A 17,213-nucleotide genomic window follows, 5' to 3' on the forward strand; every position below is an offset into this window, starting at 1 on the left:
CCTCCGCTGGAGAGCCAAGTGAGCCTGGCGCACAGGTGGTGCACAGCAAGTACTACCAACAGGGAGGGATCCATCCATCGCAATGGCTTATAAGTGTTGGCACACCCCAGCTGGCACCAATTGCGTTTCCCACCCCACCCTTAGCTCTGGGCTCTTTCTGTTTTGTTCCACTCCCCCCAAGTCTAATAGTTATTTCAATGATTATTTCTTTGATAGTTTAGTTTGTGCATTAAAAAAAATAAAATTCCTTTGATTTCTACCCATATATTTAATTTGTTTAATGTATTATGTGATAGGAATTTGACAAATTAACATTATTTACGAATTACTCTGTTTTATCCTTTTCTGGAAATTACTCCTAATCATGCTAATATTCTCTTATTTCTAAATCCTATTAGAGGGTAGAATTGGTCTTGGTGTTGGGTAATTTTCGGTTAATGAGCTACAGAGCAAGATTCGTGCTCCTTTGATTGTGACATGGGTTTGGGCTGAGAAGATGGAAAATCAGTGTCTTAAAATGGCATGATTATCTGGACTGTGCTTCCAGATAACCCTGTTGGGGGAGGGAGGTGAGAGGCTCTGGGGAGTGAGATTGCAGTAGAGTTCCTTGCAGTTGAGAGCTGCTCTCCCACCCAGCTCTTCTCCATATTAAAAAGAGGGTCTGCCTGACATGGTGGCACACACTTGTAATCCCAGCACTCGAGAGACAGAGGCAGGTGGATTGCTGTGAGTTCAAGGCCAGCCTGGTCTACAAAGCAAGTCCAGGACAGCCAAGGCTAAACAGAGAAACCTTGTTTCTGAAAAACTTTAAAGAGAATGTGTGTGTGTGTGTGTGTGTGTGTGTGTGTGTGTGTGTGTGTGTGAGAGAGAGAGAGAGAGAGAGAGAGAGAGAGAGAGAGAGAGAGAGAGAGAGAGAGAAGAGAGAAAGTGTGTCCAAAAGGGGGAAGGTGTTTTTAAGGAGCAGAAAATGGTATAGTATAAACGGGCTGAAACCACTCTGAATTCTTGAAGAATTTACAGATAGGGAAGGTCTCTGCTACCCTCACCCAGGCCACTGATACTCTGCAGGACTGCAGCAACTTTTGTTTACTTCACGATTCAGCTCAAGCATCTCTTTTGTTTGGAGGGGTTTTCTGAGTTTGATGCCTCCCTGGCATGTTTTTGCACAGCACCCTTTGATGATGCCTCCCTGGAGACTAAGAACCCTGACTGCGATCTCTGGTACCCTTGTGGACTGTAATTGGTGACATCCCTGTTGACTGTAATGGCTGGCATCCTTTTTTTTTATCCTAGATCCTGAGCTCTTTGGCCTCTTCCAATTCTCTCTCCACAACCTGTGCCCAACACATAGGTGTCTGGATAAGTAGACAACAAAATAAACAAAAGAATGCACAAACACACACTGTGGTATTTTCTTCAGGCTGCAGCTTTCTGTGCAAGGAGCTCCTGCAGCCTCGCCAGCCTCTGCCTTTTAGCATCCCTCTTTAGCCACCTGGTGACTGGCTATCAACCTCTGCTAAATCCTTCTTTGATGTTTCAACAGTGTGATACATACTTATTTTTTGATGGTACTCAGTTACATGTATTTTAACAGTTTATTAAACTGTTTTAAAATTATTGTAAAATGTTTTGTTAAACATTTTACAATATGTTTACATTCATATATATATGAATATAGACACATATATATATTCATATATGTCTATATTCATACATGCACACATACACATATACCGGGAAGAGGAATCACTGCATCAATCCTTGTGATTTCACACAGAATATTATTTAGCACAAGATAAGTATAGGCAGTGATATGTTATGCAACCTTACCCAGCCTCAAAAATCAGGCACAAGGTGCTCAGATGTAATCACAGACCTCCCAAGCTCTCTATAGCTGAACTCTTGGCCATGCCTGTGAGAAGGTCACGACAGGATCACAGACATACTGAAAGGTCACTTTCTGAAACTGCAAAGTATAAACACAGACACTTTTTTTTTCCTTATGAGACAGTATCTCATATAGCCCAGGTTACCTTGAACTCTATGTGGCTGAACCTGGCCTTGAACTCCTCATCTTCCTGATTGTGCCTCCCAGTGGCTGAGATCACAGGCTTATGCTACTACACCTGGCTCTACACATAGACAAAATTATAACAGATGAAATGGTTAAAAATCTTTTGAGCTGTACACCCACATCCTCACATACACTCAGAGTTCTCACGTGGGCTAAACTAAAACCTGGCAGGTTGCGCCAGTGGTGTGAATTCTTATCTTGGAGAGTCATGATCCACCAGGAAAGCCAGTGTTGCTCCTTCCCGTTAATTTAATGTGTTTCTCAAGTGCTGTGTTTGCATTTTTGTTTATAAAAGGTTAATAAGAGCCAGACGTGGCAGTGCATGCTTTTAATCCCAGCACTAAGGAGGCAGAGGCAGGTGGATTGCTGTGAGTTTGAGGCCAGCCTGGTCTATAAAGTGAGTCCAAGACAGCCAAGGCTATGCAGAGAAACTCTGTCTCAAAGAACCAAAAATAAAGAACAAAAGAAAGAAGTGGCAATGAATAGGGCCAGAGAGGTGGCTCAGTGGTGAAGAACATGTGGACGGCTCTTCCCAAGGACCTCTGCTCAGACCCTAGCACCCACTTCAAGCAGCTCACAGCTGCCTATAATTCTAGCCTCAGAGGACCCAAGGCCCTCTGTTACACCTGCGTTTACATGCACTTACCCACCGGGCTCCCCATCTCACATACACATCATTTTGAAAGCAGAACAGCAGTGGGCTGGTGGGGTAGGGTCGTGTCTAGTGTGTATGAGGCCTAAGGTTTAAATGCTCAGCACTGGCTCACAATATTTCTGTTATTTCCTAATCATAATTGCAAGGGGTGTGGCTCAGTAGTAGATCTGATTGCAAGATGCCATCGATGCCTCCTAATTTCTAAAGTGTGGCTTAAAATTGATGAAATACAGAACCTGAGTGCCACTTCTACTTTAACAAACAAATGTCTGTACTGTATTGATAGCAGCGATGTAAAACTTTGACTCTGAGTGAGTTTAATTTTAAAATGAGCCACTCTAAAGAAAAATATAATAGAGACTGTGATACAGCAGGACCCCAGTGGTGGCACTTAGGTCTTGGCCTAACTTCTGTTTGGCTCCACGTTCTTCAGAGCTCCAGCTGCTTTGTGGAGCATAAGAAAATGGTTTGGGTCTAGGTTGAGGAGTATAACTATATAAAGAAAGTTCTAGAAAGTAGACTCATTATATATCCTAGAATGACCCGGAATTGGCTCTACTTAAACAATAGCACATTCAGAGATTTGCTTTGTTTTGAATCCATTCTCTAACAAGGAAAGGGAAATGATGTTGGTTTTTACATTTTAATAATTTATTAAAGAAAATTGCCTGACGAAACATTCGGTTTCTGGGATTATCAAATCAAATCATGGTCTACTCTCTTTTCTTATAATACGTTTGACATTTGGAATAGGGAGTTCTAGCAAAACGTATTTCATTGGGAATGTGCAAGAAGTAGATGGTTGCTTAATTCTGAAATAAGAAAAGTGAGGAAAGAATGGCTTTAGTGTAGTTTGGGAGACTGCAGTGTCCATTAGGACGATTTAGCCAGTACATGGATTTGTGCTTCTCAACCTTGTAGCTCCCCCTAGCCTGCCCTCAGGCAGGCCTTCAACTCCTGGGCACAGTGGCAGCATTTCGCAGAGAGCCTGGCAGTATCCCTTGTTCTAATGTTCACTTATTCCTGAAGGTTATTGTGGGCCATTGGCCCCAATGCAACAAAACAGGAGGTCTCAAGTCATACAGGCTCCTCCGCATGCGCATAGCTGGCTTTTGTAAACTTCACTGGGATGGTTCTACTGTAGGTATAATTGAAAGAGAAATGGCATATCCTAATGAAGGCGTTCTTTGTAGTCAGCAAATATTCATATAATTGTGTTGTTACAGTATAGTAACGTGTAAAGGTCCTAGAAAATTATATATGGGCCATTGGCTATTAGTGTGGTTCAAGATATAATCAGTAACACTGGGAAAAAAGCTGATCACGTGGCTGCAGCTATTTCTGCTCACTGGCACTAATGGTACCAGACGTTCTGAATAGTGACGCCCGCTCCACACTGTCTCTTCTAAGCTCTTTGTGGGTTCTTCCATGTAATAACTTTATAAGGAGTATTTCTTGGTATTTCAAAAAGCCATTAGCACTGTGCACTAAATTTTAAAAGTTAGACATAGGAAAATAAATTTATAAGAATAGCCAAGGCTGGGTGGTAGTGGCACACACCTTTAATCCCAGCACTCGGGAGACAAAGGCAGGCAGATCTACAACGTGAGTCCAGGATAGCCAAGGCTGCACAGAGAAACCCTGTATCGAAAAACAAAATAAAACAAAAATAGTGTCATTGCTCAAATTTTCTGGGCGTGGTGGTGCACATCTTTAATTCCAGCACTCTGGAGACAGAGGCAGGTGGATCACTCTGACTATGAGGCCAGCCTGGTCTACAAAGTAAGTTCTGGGACAGCCAAGGCTAACACAGAGAGACCTTGTCTTGAAAAACCAAAAACCAAACAAAACAAAAACAAGAACAAAAGCAAAAACAAAAAAAAACAGAATAACCAGGCCAGGAACTTGTCTCCAAGCAGACATGCTGGTTAAAGGGGCCAAATTTCAAGGAAAAATGAGGTGGGGCAGAGTGGGCTGGGAAGATGAACCTGCCAGTATTCCGGCCACAGCGGGACAACCATGAGGACTTGAGTTCAGTCCCCAGCACACACTTAAAGTTGCCCAGCCTGTGTGTGCCTGTGCACCCAAGGCTTGGGGGACAGCTTGTGGAAAAGAGACAGATCCTTGTGTTTCACTGGCCAGCTGGTCTAATCAAAACACTGAGCTAGCTCCAGGTCCAGTGAGAGACCCTGTCTGAAAAAATAAGGACACACACCAAACCATGATAAATTAATTTTGTCATAGTGTCTTTTTTCCCCCTCCTCTTCCAGATAGGGCCTTCCTGTGCAGCTATGGCTGTCCTGGAACTTGCTGTGCAGACCAGGGTGGCCTCCATCTCATAGAGATCGGGCGTCTCTACCTCCTGAGTGCAGGGGTCGTGCCCAGCCTTTGTCTTAGTGTCTTAACGTCAGGTTCTCAAGGGTTTGCTGCAGGCGGTTTGTTGAGAGAAGTCAGGGAGGAGAGGACAAGGAGACTGGATAATCATAAAGCCTGCTTGGATGGAGGCACAGAACAAATTCCATCCTATAGGAGGCCTGTGAGTCCTATGGCCAAGCATAGCAGCTGAGGGTTAAGAATCAAGTCCTACTTGGCACAACAGTAGCTTATAGCTCCAATTAGCGATGTGACTGGAAGGGAGGACAGTGTGGCTTCTATATCTATACCGTGAAACTGAGCACAATGTTATGCTGAGCAGAACATTATAACGGCATAGAATTTCCCTTCAGGACACAGCACACCTTAGCATTTACAGAGGAAAGGTGAAAAGACTTTCACTTAATTTTTTTTTATCTTTAACTTTTCCTTTAGCTTTTAGCCTGGAAAGTTAAAATGCCAACTCTGTGACGTATTTGCATAGAATCAATTTCCCATTAAAAACACATAAGCTTTTAAGATATTGCTCTTTTTGACCTTTTCCTCTTAGTCAGCTTCCTGTAGAAAACAAAGACGAATTCCCTCACCTCCAGGCTGGTTCTCTTTGTCTTCCTTTTTGTACTGGGAACAAACTCAGAGGTTCCCAGTGCTATTATTTGATTAATTCAAGATTCATCTAGCTCCAATCCAAATGTTCTAATAGCTTCTTACTTTTATCTATTGATTTTTCACGTGTATGGGTGTTTTCCCAGTACAGTGTTAAGAATCAAAGGTCCTCTTAACTACTAAGAGATCTCTCCACTCCACTCCCAGCTTTTTAATAAAAGTAACTATAGTCAGGCATGGTGGTGCATGCCGCTAATCCCAGCACTCGAAAGGAAAGCAGATCTCTGTGAATTTGAAGCCAGTCTGCTTTATATAGTGAGGTCCAGACCAGCCAGGGCCTTGTCTGACAATGAAATAAGTAATTATGCTTTTCCTTGGGAAGTCAATGAATTCATCTACTCCTCCAAGCATTAATCGTCTCTTGGATATTTTGGATATTTTCTATGATGTTTAAATGTACTACACATTGCTTTTTATTGATCTATTTTTGTTGGGATTATTTGGGAGCGTCTTTAAACAAGGTAGCATTCAATTTACAGAGCCATGCCACCAAATGCACATGCCTTCATCTAGAACTTTGGGTGGATTTGGAGTAAAACGAGTGTGTTTCTCGAAGTTCACTTAGACCTTGACAATTACCTTCTAACTTGGCTGGGATTCTTTGGAGAATGAAAACCTGGTGCTGACAATTAGACCAAGACAGCAGGCATGGTGCAGGACCAACCACACAAAATAGCAGGGATGAAGCAGGACCGTCCACACAAGCCTTATAAGATGCCAGTTCTTCAGCTCGGACTTTGCAGACTTAAATTCTGGGTAGCCTGGAGCTAAGAACTGAAGTTCAAGTGATGACAAGGAGGCAGGCAAAGAATGAGCCTGCTTTTGGTTTCGAGTTTGAACTTACAATGACGGGATGACTGCCCCGGCCCTCCTTGCTCCCCCTAGTGCCCACTTCACGCAATTGCCTGGTTCCTACTGGCATCTAAGTCGCAGCACCTGAAGCTTCAGCAGTTTCTGGGCTCAATTTCCACTTCACAAGGATGCCAAATGGGCCAGAGAGCCGCAGGGACGGCATTGTCCGCGAATACAGGCCTGCTCAGTGCCGGTGCCAATACTCTTGGAAAAATTCCTTCCTCTTCCACAAGCTGTGTCCACTGTGTGTGCTGTTAGCAATTCCAACACCCAAGTCATATCACAAAATGACCAGAACAGAGTTCTCACCTCCCTGAGCCTCCTGCAAAGATGCTCTTTGGCAAGCATAAGACACAAAGCAAGGCACAAGGCCTCCACGGCAGCGCCTCATGTACTGGGGTTAAATGCCCCAGGCTTCTGTGCCTGTCCTCTGGGATGCTCCTGTGAACCCTTGGAGCAAGTGCACTTACAACCTTCCCCAGCTTGCCGTAAATGATCCTCTGAATTAGACCTCCTAGTGAAGCTCAAAAAATTAGCCCAGGGTTGCTTCCAGATGGAGAGATAAACCTGTTTTTTGTTTAGATAACAAGTGGGGTGGGGGTGGGGCGATGAGAAAAAGACTTGTGAGAGAACAGGTGATGTCTATCCCCTTAGAAGTTGATCCACTGTGTGGGGGATATTGGTTGTTAACCAGCTGAAAACCATCCTTGAACAAATTCTAAGAGGAGGTATAAATGTGAGCTAAAAACAGGAGGTGGGGGCCCTTTGGAGACTTGGGATAGTTTTGGCTGTTCATCGCTCCACTTCAAGATGCTCCTAGAGAGAACCGCCAGGATAGGCTTTGGGGCTCTGGGCTCTGGCTGAGGTTCCCGGTTCTAGTTGCTCCAGCTTCCAGCAGAAGAAATCCTGCTGATTACTCCAGGAGAATCGTTCCTCAGAACTGATATCCTTATGGTTTCATTATTGTATTCTTTAATCTTCTTCTCCTATTGTTTAGGTTAGTTGGGTTATAAGTGAGGTGCTCTTGGTTAAATAAGTTCATAATAAAATATATTTGTTAGGAAAACTGAGCCTACATCTAGACTTCTCAACTGCTGAGGACTTTAAGAACGTGGAAGATGATGGCAGAAAACTAAAGTTTAGGCAGTTGACTTTTTGTTCTTTGCCTCTGAGGTATGACTTTATTAGAAGCATACCATGCTCCTTTTCTTGTTCTTGTCAAAAAAAGAGCAAAATTCCTACTAACGGGGTCCCAGCAGGGCCTCTGGACACTGTTGCTCATATTGTACGCTGCACATTCCCAGAGGGTTCCATTCACGTCATCATCATGAGGGCCTGATGGACATCTTTATGTGACTTTTCTCTTTTCTCTAATGAAGATAACATCTTTGCTGCGCTCATCCTTTTTTGGATCACTAACCATGCAGGGTACTCTTCATCATAAATATACATTTTCCCCATTTCTGTAAAGACCAAAACTGTTGGTTAGCCTAAGGGTCCTGTGGTCAGGATGGGAAAACATGTCTCTAGACCTATTTTGCAAGTACTATTTGGTCTAGCTCTAACCATTGAGGAATTTATAGTGGACAATCACATCATTTAGTGGAAAATCAAAACCGTTAAGATGTATATTTTTTTATTTTAATTTGCTTTATTAATTATAATTATTTGCGTGTAATGAGGGTGAATGTGCCATGATGTGTGTGTGGAGGACAGAGGACAAATTTCCGGAGTTGGTTCTTTCCTTCCACCTCCACAGGAGCCAGCACAGGGTGTCAGGCTTAGGCAGTGAGCTCCTATAACTGCTGAGCCATCTCTTGCTGGCCGAAGAGGTGGGTTTTAAGCAAATTTTTCTGTTAAAGTATAGCATTGTCAATGATGGGGGGAGGAAATATAATCTTAAACATATTAAGGATCCATCTCTAAAATGTATACACAGATAGGCTAGTAAGTGAAAGCTGACTCCTTGTGGAGGTCCCATGCACCCAAGAGGTCCCACCCACTTAACAGACATACACTTTGGTTTTAGATTAGTACAGGAAATGAACTTGATATCTGGGGGGGGGGAACCCTTTTTATTGTTCTTTGTGAATTTCCCATCACGCATCTCCCCCATTCCTTTGTGTTCACGCTCTGGGACCTCCTCCCACCCAAATAAAATAAAATAAGATAGAATTAAAAATAAAACCTTGTCACAGACACTGTAGTGTGTGTCACAGTGTGTCACACAGTACACCCTTTTGTCAACACATCTTTATTTGCAAATGTTCATTGCAATGAGTCATTGGTCCCATTCAAGGCCTCTGGCTTCTGCTATCCTATTAGAAGAGTAGACTCCTCTTGGATAAAGTTGTTTAGAGATTGTTGTTGCTCTGTGTCATAGAGATCCTGTAGTTTTGGATCTATAGGACCAGCCCTTTTGCTCACTCCAGCAGATCCTAGGTGGGGTGGATGTTGGGGTGGGCCAACTCAGAGCCTGAGAGGTATCTGAGCTGGTGAGCCAGCCAACTCTCCTGAGCCTGCTCCATCAGGGTGAAAGCTCTCAAGCACTGCCTGGGCTGGCTCACCTAATGTTGCAGCCAGCGGGACAGGGTCAGCTCTCTTGCTCTCATGCCCTTGGGGCCAGCTCACCCACATCTTAGCCACTATGGCCAGCTCTAGCAGGCTGCCCACGTGAGGTGTAGAATCACTCTTCTGGGTTGTTACAGCTGGTGAGGGGTGGGGGACAGCTCTCAGGCTCTCATGACCTCAGGGCCAGCTCTCCCACCTGCCCTGGGGATGGGCAAGAGGCTGGGGAGATGAGAGCATTGGTATCTTTTGATAAAGAAGATAATAAAAAGACTGAGGGACTTTTTTTTTTTTTTTTTTTTTTTTTTTTTTTTGCATCCATTTCTCATCTTTCCTAGGATGAAATCCATAGGGTCTTTAGACAGGAAGAAACTCATTTACTTCCAGACATTTAACCAATCCCTGCTATCTGCCAACTGCCTTCAACACGCAGTCTACCCTCTTTCATCCACAAACTGGTCATAAAGTTGTTTAGAGACTGGGCTGGAAACAAGGCCCAGATGTTCCACATCCAGGACACTTCGCCCTACAGAGCTGTTCAGTATCCCCAGAGCTGCATGCAGGTGATGAAACAGCAGAACATCTGTGTTCTGTGTGTGTGACTTGCATGGAATTCACACAGCATCGATGAAACACAAGCCCTTTGCTAGCCAACTCCTTACATGCCACAATGTAAAGAAAGTTCAGTCTCAGGGCTGATTATCTCAGAGCTAGATTGGAGCTTTTGCAAATAATCCATCCCCCACTCCCACCCTCTCACACTCCTTTTGGGCTCATGTATTTCAAACAGGTCCTTCCTTAGATGTTGCCTTCACAAATTAAAGGCCCCAGAAACAGCACTAACTATGACAGGCACGACCATCTCATCCCCATGGTCTGATTGTAAATCCAGTTTCCTGTCTATGACAAATAAATACCCAAGCTGACCTTGGATGGCTTCCTCTTTAAAGGATGTTTTTTTGTTGTTTTTTTTTTTGTTTTGTTTTTTTTCCCGGGGTAGGGGTGGGAGGGAGACAGGGAAGGAACATAGCGCAAGTAGCCAATAGCAACATGGTATTTCCTTTCCTTTCCTTAACTGTCTATACTCTTCCTTTAAATTTTTTTTTTTCCTGTGGGTTTCCCTGTGTGGCCTTGGCCATCCTGGAATTCGCTCTGTAGACCAGGCTGGCCTTGAACCCAGATCTGCCTGCCTCTGCCTCCTGGGAGTACAGGTGTGCGCCACCACTGCCCGTCAATATTTTTGTTTATTCATATGAGTGTTTTCCCTGCACATGTGTGTGTGTGTTGCTTGAGCATGCTATGCTTCTGGAGGTCAAAGGTAGGTGTCTGGAGTGTAAGAGATGTGAGAAACCATGTGGATGCTGGAAACGGAGCCCAAGGCCTCTGCAGGAGCAGCAAATACTCTCAACCACCGAACCATCTCTCCAGGCCCTATACTCTTCCTTTTCTAACTTACTCTCCTAATTTGTTGAATATTGCTGAATGTAGTTGCTAAGCACTGAGCCTGCTTAGACATAGGCACAAACACTGTCTACTGGGCCTTTCCTAGTAGGAGACAAAGAGCTAGTTTGAGGATGCTGCAAGGAAACCCTTTCTGACATTTTTTTTTTTCTCCTAGTAAATTAATCTACATGGGACCAAGAGCTATTGAGCTTGTAGAAGAAGGAATAAAAATAAAAATTCTAAACCCAGACTACGCAGTGTCAAATGCTGGCCTCGTCAGCTACCTTACCAGTTGTGGTATTGGGAAAATGACTTAATATGCCAGCCCTTGACCTCTTCCCATGCAAAGGAGTAGGAAAATAGTTTCCGCACAGAAAATTTGAGGATCGGATGAAAGAAAGTATTTGTAATAACTCCAACAACAAATGTCTGCCGAGCTTTTATTCCTTTCGCAGCCCTACTGGTCATGGAGTCCAGGGTGAGTAAGTGAAGAAACAGCAACATTGGTAGTGTGCATCACACTGCAGTGAATGCCACAGGCTCAGGCAAATGTCCTCTGATTCAGGTGAGCAGGAAGAATCAGCTAAATCTTCCAAGAGGAAGTGACCTGTTGGCTGAGACTTAGGATGAGTTGAAAGAAAAAAGAAAGAAAGAAAGAAAGAAAGAAAGAAAGAAAGAAAGAAAGAAAGAAAGAGAAAAAAAAGCTGTTGAAGGAAGTTGGAGGCAGTCATAGGAAGCTGATCTTTTAGAAGCACCCTGTGAGGAGCTTTGGAGAGATCTGCATTCCTAATAACTCTACTCTGCTACTCCAGGCTGCAGTCCACAGTCAAGGTGAGCTAGGAGGCTACTTCAGAGAGCAATACTCGAGGTGAGGGCAGTGTATGTTCAAGAGGGACTTTTTTTTAAAAATTTATTTATTATTATGTACACAATGCTCTGCCTTCATGTATACCTGCAGGCCAGAAGAGGGCATCAGATCACATCATAGATGGTTGTGAGCCACCCTGTGGTTGCTGGGAATTGAACTCATGCCCTCTGGAAGAGCAGTCAGTGCTCTTAACTGCAAGAGGGACTCTTAATCTAAACAAAGCTGACAACACTGGGCGGACACGGGGAAGCTTCTGGAAGTAGGACTCTCTTGTCTCATATCTCTGATGTCTGATTCACAGAAGTCTTAGGGTATAGATCTAAGGAAGACAACGCCAAACTAACTTGAGAGAAAGGCTCCCCTGAAGAGGAAGAGAAGACTCCTCAATCACTTTGCACGTCATTTCTCCGTCCTGCTGGACCTAGCTGCTAACTGCTGCTACCTTGCAATTGGCCAGTGTTCCTGTTCCAAAGTGGGAGGGTTCCTGGCAAGAGGTGGAAGCTTGGAGACAGAATGAATGATAGCCAGCCAAGCACCTTCCATGGAGAGTGGAGGAAAAGGAAACTGGGTATTTCCCATCTGAGGCAGACTGTGTGGTCAGAAAACTGTGTGAACATACATGCAGATAACTCCAAGATGTTTACAGCGGGCTTTCAAACGCTGTACGTTTTTGGCAGTGCATTTGCCATGCCGAATGTTTCATTTAAGTCTTATTTTACATTTCCTGGTCACAGGCCATCAGAGCAGATGAGGAGTAGTAAGTGCACTAGCTGTGTGCGTGGGTGGCTCAGAACGTCCTGGTGCTTAAGAACTGGCCTGTCGCTTTAATGCTCCTGTCACCCCAGCCGATCAACATTCAACATTTGTCCACCTGCATCTGCCACAGAGCAGGTAGCTCTGTGTATGTGTGTCGTATGCACGTGTGTACACATGTGCATGCAGGTACCCTCGCCTGCGTGGACATGTGAGGCCAGAGGCTGACATCAGGATGACGTCCTGAGTTACCTCACTTTTTATTTTTATTTTTCTTGAGACAGGGTCTCTCTCTCTTTCTGAACCCAGGCCTTGCAGTTTGGGGTAATACCAGGGATCTGTCTGTCTCCTCACCCAGATCCTGGCTTTCATAGAAAGGTCTTTACTCACTGAGCTCGTCCTCTGGGTAGCTGCTATCACATGGTGATCTTTCCAGGGGAAAGCACTTCCTGCCCGCATCACAGAACACAGGGCCGCCTCTGTACCCCTCAGTGGCAGCCAACACGCCACTGCAACCTCACATCAAACTCTATTGGGGGGCACTAAGCAGGCTGTTTACAGATGTTCCTGTGAATCGTATTTTAAGCCATAACCAGTGCACTTTCCACTGAAGAGCTGGCCAGACCAGAAGGCCTCTTTTCCTGTTATTCACAGGATTGCTGCTTCCAGGCAAGTTAAAAGATTTGTTTACACTTCCTGGCCAGGGGCTTTAAGGAGAGGAAATCTCCGAGACAAAGGGTCGCTGCACCAAGTCCCTATTGAGAGCCTAGATGGCCAGGGTGGCAGCCACTCCTTGCCAAGGAATCCCAAGCATGTTTCTGCTCTTCCATTCGGAGGGTGCCAAGCAAGGATGGGGGTTTGGGTCCAGACTAGACGGCTGGAATAAATTAGCTACAGGCCTAGATCTGGAAGTCCCGGGAACCGGGTTTTCTCTGTTCCATTAGGCACTCTTCCATTCTCACTGCAGAGAAGGTATTTCCTAGTTCATATCTTACAGGGCAAGGTTGTTCAGAAGAAAGTTTTAGTTCTTAAAAGGTCGTCTGCAGCCCATCTACATTATCCAAGCAAGTATTTTCATGTTATCCAACCTTCTTCCTAAAGAGAAGAGCTGGCAAGTTCAGGTCGCCCGTGTATGGTCCTGGAAAACTCCCCATAGACTTCTTTGATTCCATTTTCTGAAGGGGTCAAAGAAAAATCAAGGAAGCAAAGCCATCCAATGAACCAGGGGCACCACCACTCAGCACCACACTTCTCTCTCCTTTACCATCTTCTGTGGGAAGGGATGATTGGCTCCGCCCACCTCCCCACCCCCTTCAGCATAGTTCTCCCGACTTCCACTTGAAATAACAGTCTCAGTTCACACTCTCCCTCCTAGCCACACACACACCTCGCTGAGGTCATCCTCAGCGCGGCTGGGAAGGGGAAGGAAACGTGAGCAAAAGCAACAGGTTCCACCCACTGCCTGAACTTGGAAGTAGATAGCAGGGCGCGGTGACGGGGAGCTGGGCGGTGAAGGGAGAGGAAGCGGCAAGGGGAAAGGTGGAAAGGAAATGATGGGGCCTGACCATTGGTCACTTGAGCTCCCACACAGTTTGTGTATTTGCTGGTGAGGGTCACAGGAGGTCCTTCCCAGGGTCACTTGGGGACTTCCGCGTGACTAGAAGGCACCCGGCCCGCGCGGCCCTCCAGTAGGCTTCGGCTGGGTAAAGAACCGGGCGGAGGAGGCCTTGAGGTGCGTTCAGGACACAACACCCTTCCCTGGATGCTCTTGCAAGCCCGGGGTCGGTACTTCCCCCACCTTCAGCCTTTCCAAGCTCTCCCTGCCGGCCTCTAGCTCTAGCCTCCGGCAGGGAAAGCTAGGCGAGCGGACTGCGCCGCACCCCGCAGCCTCTGGGCATGCTCCGTGGCGGGACCCGCTCTGTCGCCGCCACCGGGAGGGCGCGTCCTCCTTCCCCCAAGGCGGCGGCGCCCTCAGCGGCAGTCGCTGCGCCTCGGCCCTGCACACCTTTGGCGGAAGCAAGAACTGAGGAGTGTCATCCTGCCGGGCGGGCGTGGGCCAACAGCGCCTCCGTCCCTAGCCTCCGGGCTAAGGAGACACGCAGGCGGGATGCGATCTGGGACAACAGCGGTTCCTTAGAAAGTAAAGCTAAAGCTCGCCCGGCGCGGGGCTCCCAGCGGCTGCCGGTAGGGGGTGGGGTGGGGCGGGGCCAGGTTGGGGGGTGGTCCTAGTGCCCCCGCGAGGTGCGAAATCAGATTCCACCTCCTTCTCGGGTCCCGCCCCCAGGGAATCAGAATTCAGTGGCAAAGTGTCGGGGAGAATCCTTGGGGCGGAGTACCAGGGCACGTCTGGCGCAAAATGGTTAACACAAAGTCCGCGCGCGCCCCTGGGCTATGAGGGTGAAAAGTGCGCGCCCGTGGCTGCGCACCCTTTTGCTAATTTGCAGGTTAGTTACCCGGAGGAAGTCAACTTGTGCGGGGAGGAGTGGGGACGACAGCTCAAGCTGCTGCTGGCTCCTGTCCCCAGGCCTCCAAGGGCGATCGCACTTAACGGCAGGCGGGCGCCAGGCGCGGGGAGGTCGGGGCGGGCAGCGGGCGGCGGGAGCAGCGGGCTCGACCCGGCCACTCACTCTTTCTACCTCCTCCCGCCAGGACTACCGAGAGGATGGGATGGATCTAGGCAGTGACGCCGGCGGCAGCAGCAGCAGCAGCAGCCGCGCCAGTTCACAGTCCAACTCCACCAAAGTGACCCCTTGCTCCGAGTGCAAATCCTCTTCGTCGCCGGGGGGCAGCCTGGACTTGGTGTCTGCTCTGGAGGATTATGAAGAGCCCTTCCCGGTCTACCAGAAGAAGGTGATTGATGAGTGGGCTCCGGAGGAAGACGGGGAGGAGGAAGAAGAGGACTATAGAGGGTTTCGGGATGACCGCTGTCCGGCTCGCGATCCGGGGGACGTGAGTGCCAGGACCGGCAACAGCGGCGGCGGGGGCAGAAGCGCCATGCCATCCCCTATGCCTAACGGCAACCTCCACCCGCATGACCCCCAAGACCTCAGGCACAATGGCAACGTGGTGGTGGCCAGCCGGCCAAGCGCCTCCCGGGCTCCTCGGCGAGCAATCCAGAAGACTCAGCCTCCTGGGAGCCGGCGGGGAGGCCGGGGCCGGGCATCTGGGGGGCTCTGCCTTCAGCCTCCGGACGGCGGGACATGTGTCCCGGAAGAACCCCCGGTGCCCCCGATGGACTGGGAGGCTTTGGAGAAGCATCTGGCGGGGCTGCAGTTCCGGGAGCAGGAGGTGCGAAACCAGGGCCAGGCGAGGACCAACTCCACCTCTGTAAGTTGGCCAGGGTGCGTGCCCACGCGCGCACACCGTGTACACACCTCGCGCGCAGCCCACACGCCCCTTCTCCGCGCTCCCGCCGGTGGTGGCCCCATTCATCCTTTCCCGGGGGTGGGGGCTGGGCCGGAGAGCCTGCCTCCTTTTCCCCTGGGGTCTGCTTGCTCAGTCTGTGAGCTGTCTGGGTTTACAGGATGGGCGGAGAGAAGGGAGGGGCAGCCAGAGGGCAGCGAGCGGAAAGTCGAGCTAGAGGAACCCGCGACTCATTTTGATGGAATTACTTGTGGAGACTAGGTTGTGAGTCACTTGCCTGAAAATAAATCTAGGGAGATTTCCTCACCGAAGCCAGCGCCTAAGGGCGCTATTTCACATTATAATGTTGTGGCTTTGTCCATTCTGGTGGGTCTTGCTGCGTTGCCGCTCACATCTTCCTTAGCTAGGCTATGTCTACGCACTTGTACGCAGTCGCCTGCCCACACTTCAGATCTGGCAGCCGGGTGTGTTCCATCCCGGCTTCTGGATCTGGATGGATTAAAAGCCCTTCTTTGACTTTTCTTCCACGAAACCTGAGCGATTGCTGACCCGGAGGAAGCCGGTGAATTGGACTGCCAGAATGAGGGAGGGGGTTGCTGCCTCTGTAGCCTGACTCACTCCCTGTCGGCAAATCCCTTCTTGTTTTGATAAAAGAACCACTTATAGTTCCTTACCGGAGGCTACTGCCTCAATTCTGGAAAAGCCAGACAGGGAGGGAGGAGTGCCGGCGTGGAGGGGGAGGAGGGAGAGAAGAAGGCTACATCTATAATAAGCTCAGGCAGGTTTGTACTTGTCTCAACATTTTTATTATTTATTTATTTATTTATTTATTTATTTATTTATTTATTTTGCCCAAGAGGAGAACAGATAAATGACTTTAAAAGAATCGTGAACATAGCTCTCCCTTTTATCAGTGTTTGAGATAAAGCAACAGTTGTAATTTGAAATCATTAGCGATATCTCTAAATAGGGCTGAAGGGCACAGTTTAAATGAGCTGCTTTCTGTGTGTGACAGCTGTGTGGCAGCGTAGGAAAATGCTTGCCTCGCAGGTGTAATTTGGGCTACTCTGAGTCTCCTGAGCTTCTGGAAATTGGGTGCATGCACTTCTGACTTCAGGGGTGAGGGTGGTAACAGGGTTTTACAGAGAAATTGGCATAGCGTCTGTCCATTGGAGCCCTTGGTTGACAGAGCCCATTGGTTAGTGTCCCTTGAGAGATTACCTATTAAATTAACACACTCGTTTTTAATCCCAGCTGTTTATAAGTTCACCATGTCACTAACAGACATGGAATCTTTCCATTACAGCCACTGCTATTTCTTGTACCTTGCAATAAACAGGAAACACCCTTTCCCCATTAAATTCCCAGGATTTGAGCCATGCTTAAAGATAAGCAGTTACAGAGCTGTAACTGGGCTGTGAGTCTGGTAAGGTGAGATAGGGGCCGACTGTCCACCTTCTGGGACCCTGATATTTAAAGGGTTACCTGACAGAGCCCTTCTCACCCCAGCGCTCACACACTCTCTGCTTATTATGGCTTCATCATTGGGTGGTTTTTAAAACCTAAGGCATTCCTTCCTTCCTCAACAACTTGGAGTT

General features: G+C 47.3%; 1 protein-coding gene across 4 annotated transcripts in view; it reads left to right on the top strand.

Moving 5' to 3' along the window:
• Nucleotides 1–17,213, top strand: part of Schip1 (schwannomin interacting protein 1) — a 769,225-nt gene that overhangs the window by 619,785 nt on the left and 132,227 nt on the right. For 2 of the 4 annotated variants that reach the window (XM_051157281.1, XM_051157282.1), the window contains one exon: nucleotides 14,902–15,579. In XM_051157281.1, coding sequence (XP_051013238.1) covers nucleotides 14,902–15,579 — 678 coding nt within the window. Of the gene's footprint in view, nucleotides 1–14,353; nucleotides 14,393–14,533; nucleotides 14,697–14,901; nucleotides 15,580–17,213 lie in introns of those variants that run through there. The other 2 variants (XM_051157283.1, XM_051157284.1) reach the window with 2 other exon arrangements.

This window comes from Acomys russatus, chromosome 15 (genome assembly GCF_903995435.1).
Source record: "Acomys russatus chromosome 15, mAcoRus1.1, whole genome shotgun sequence".
Classification (NCBI taxonomy): domain Eukaryota; kingdom Metazoa; phylum Chordata; class Mammalia; order Rodentia; family Muridae; genus Acomys; species Acomys russatus.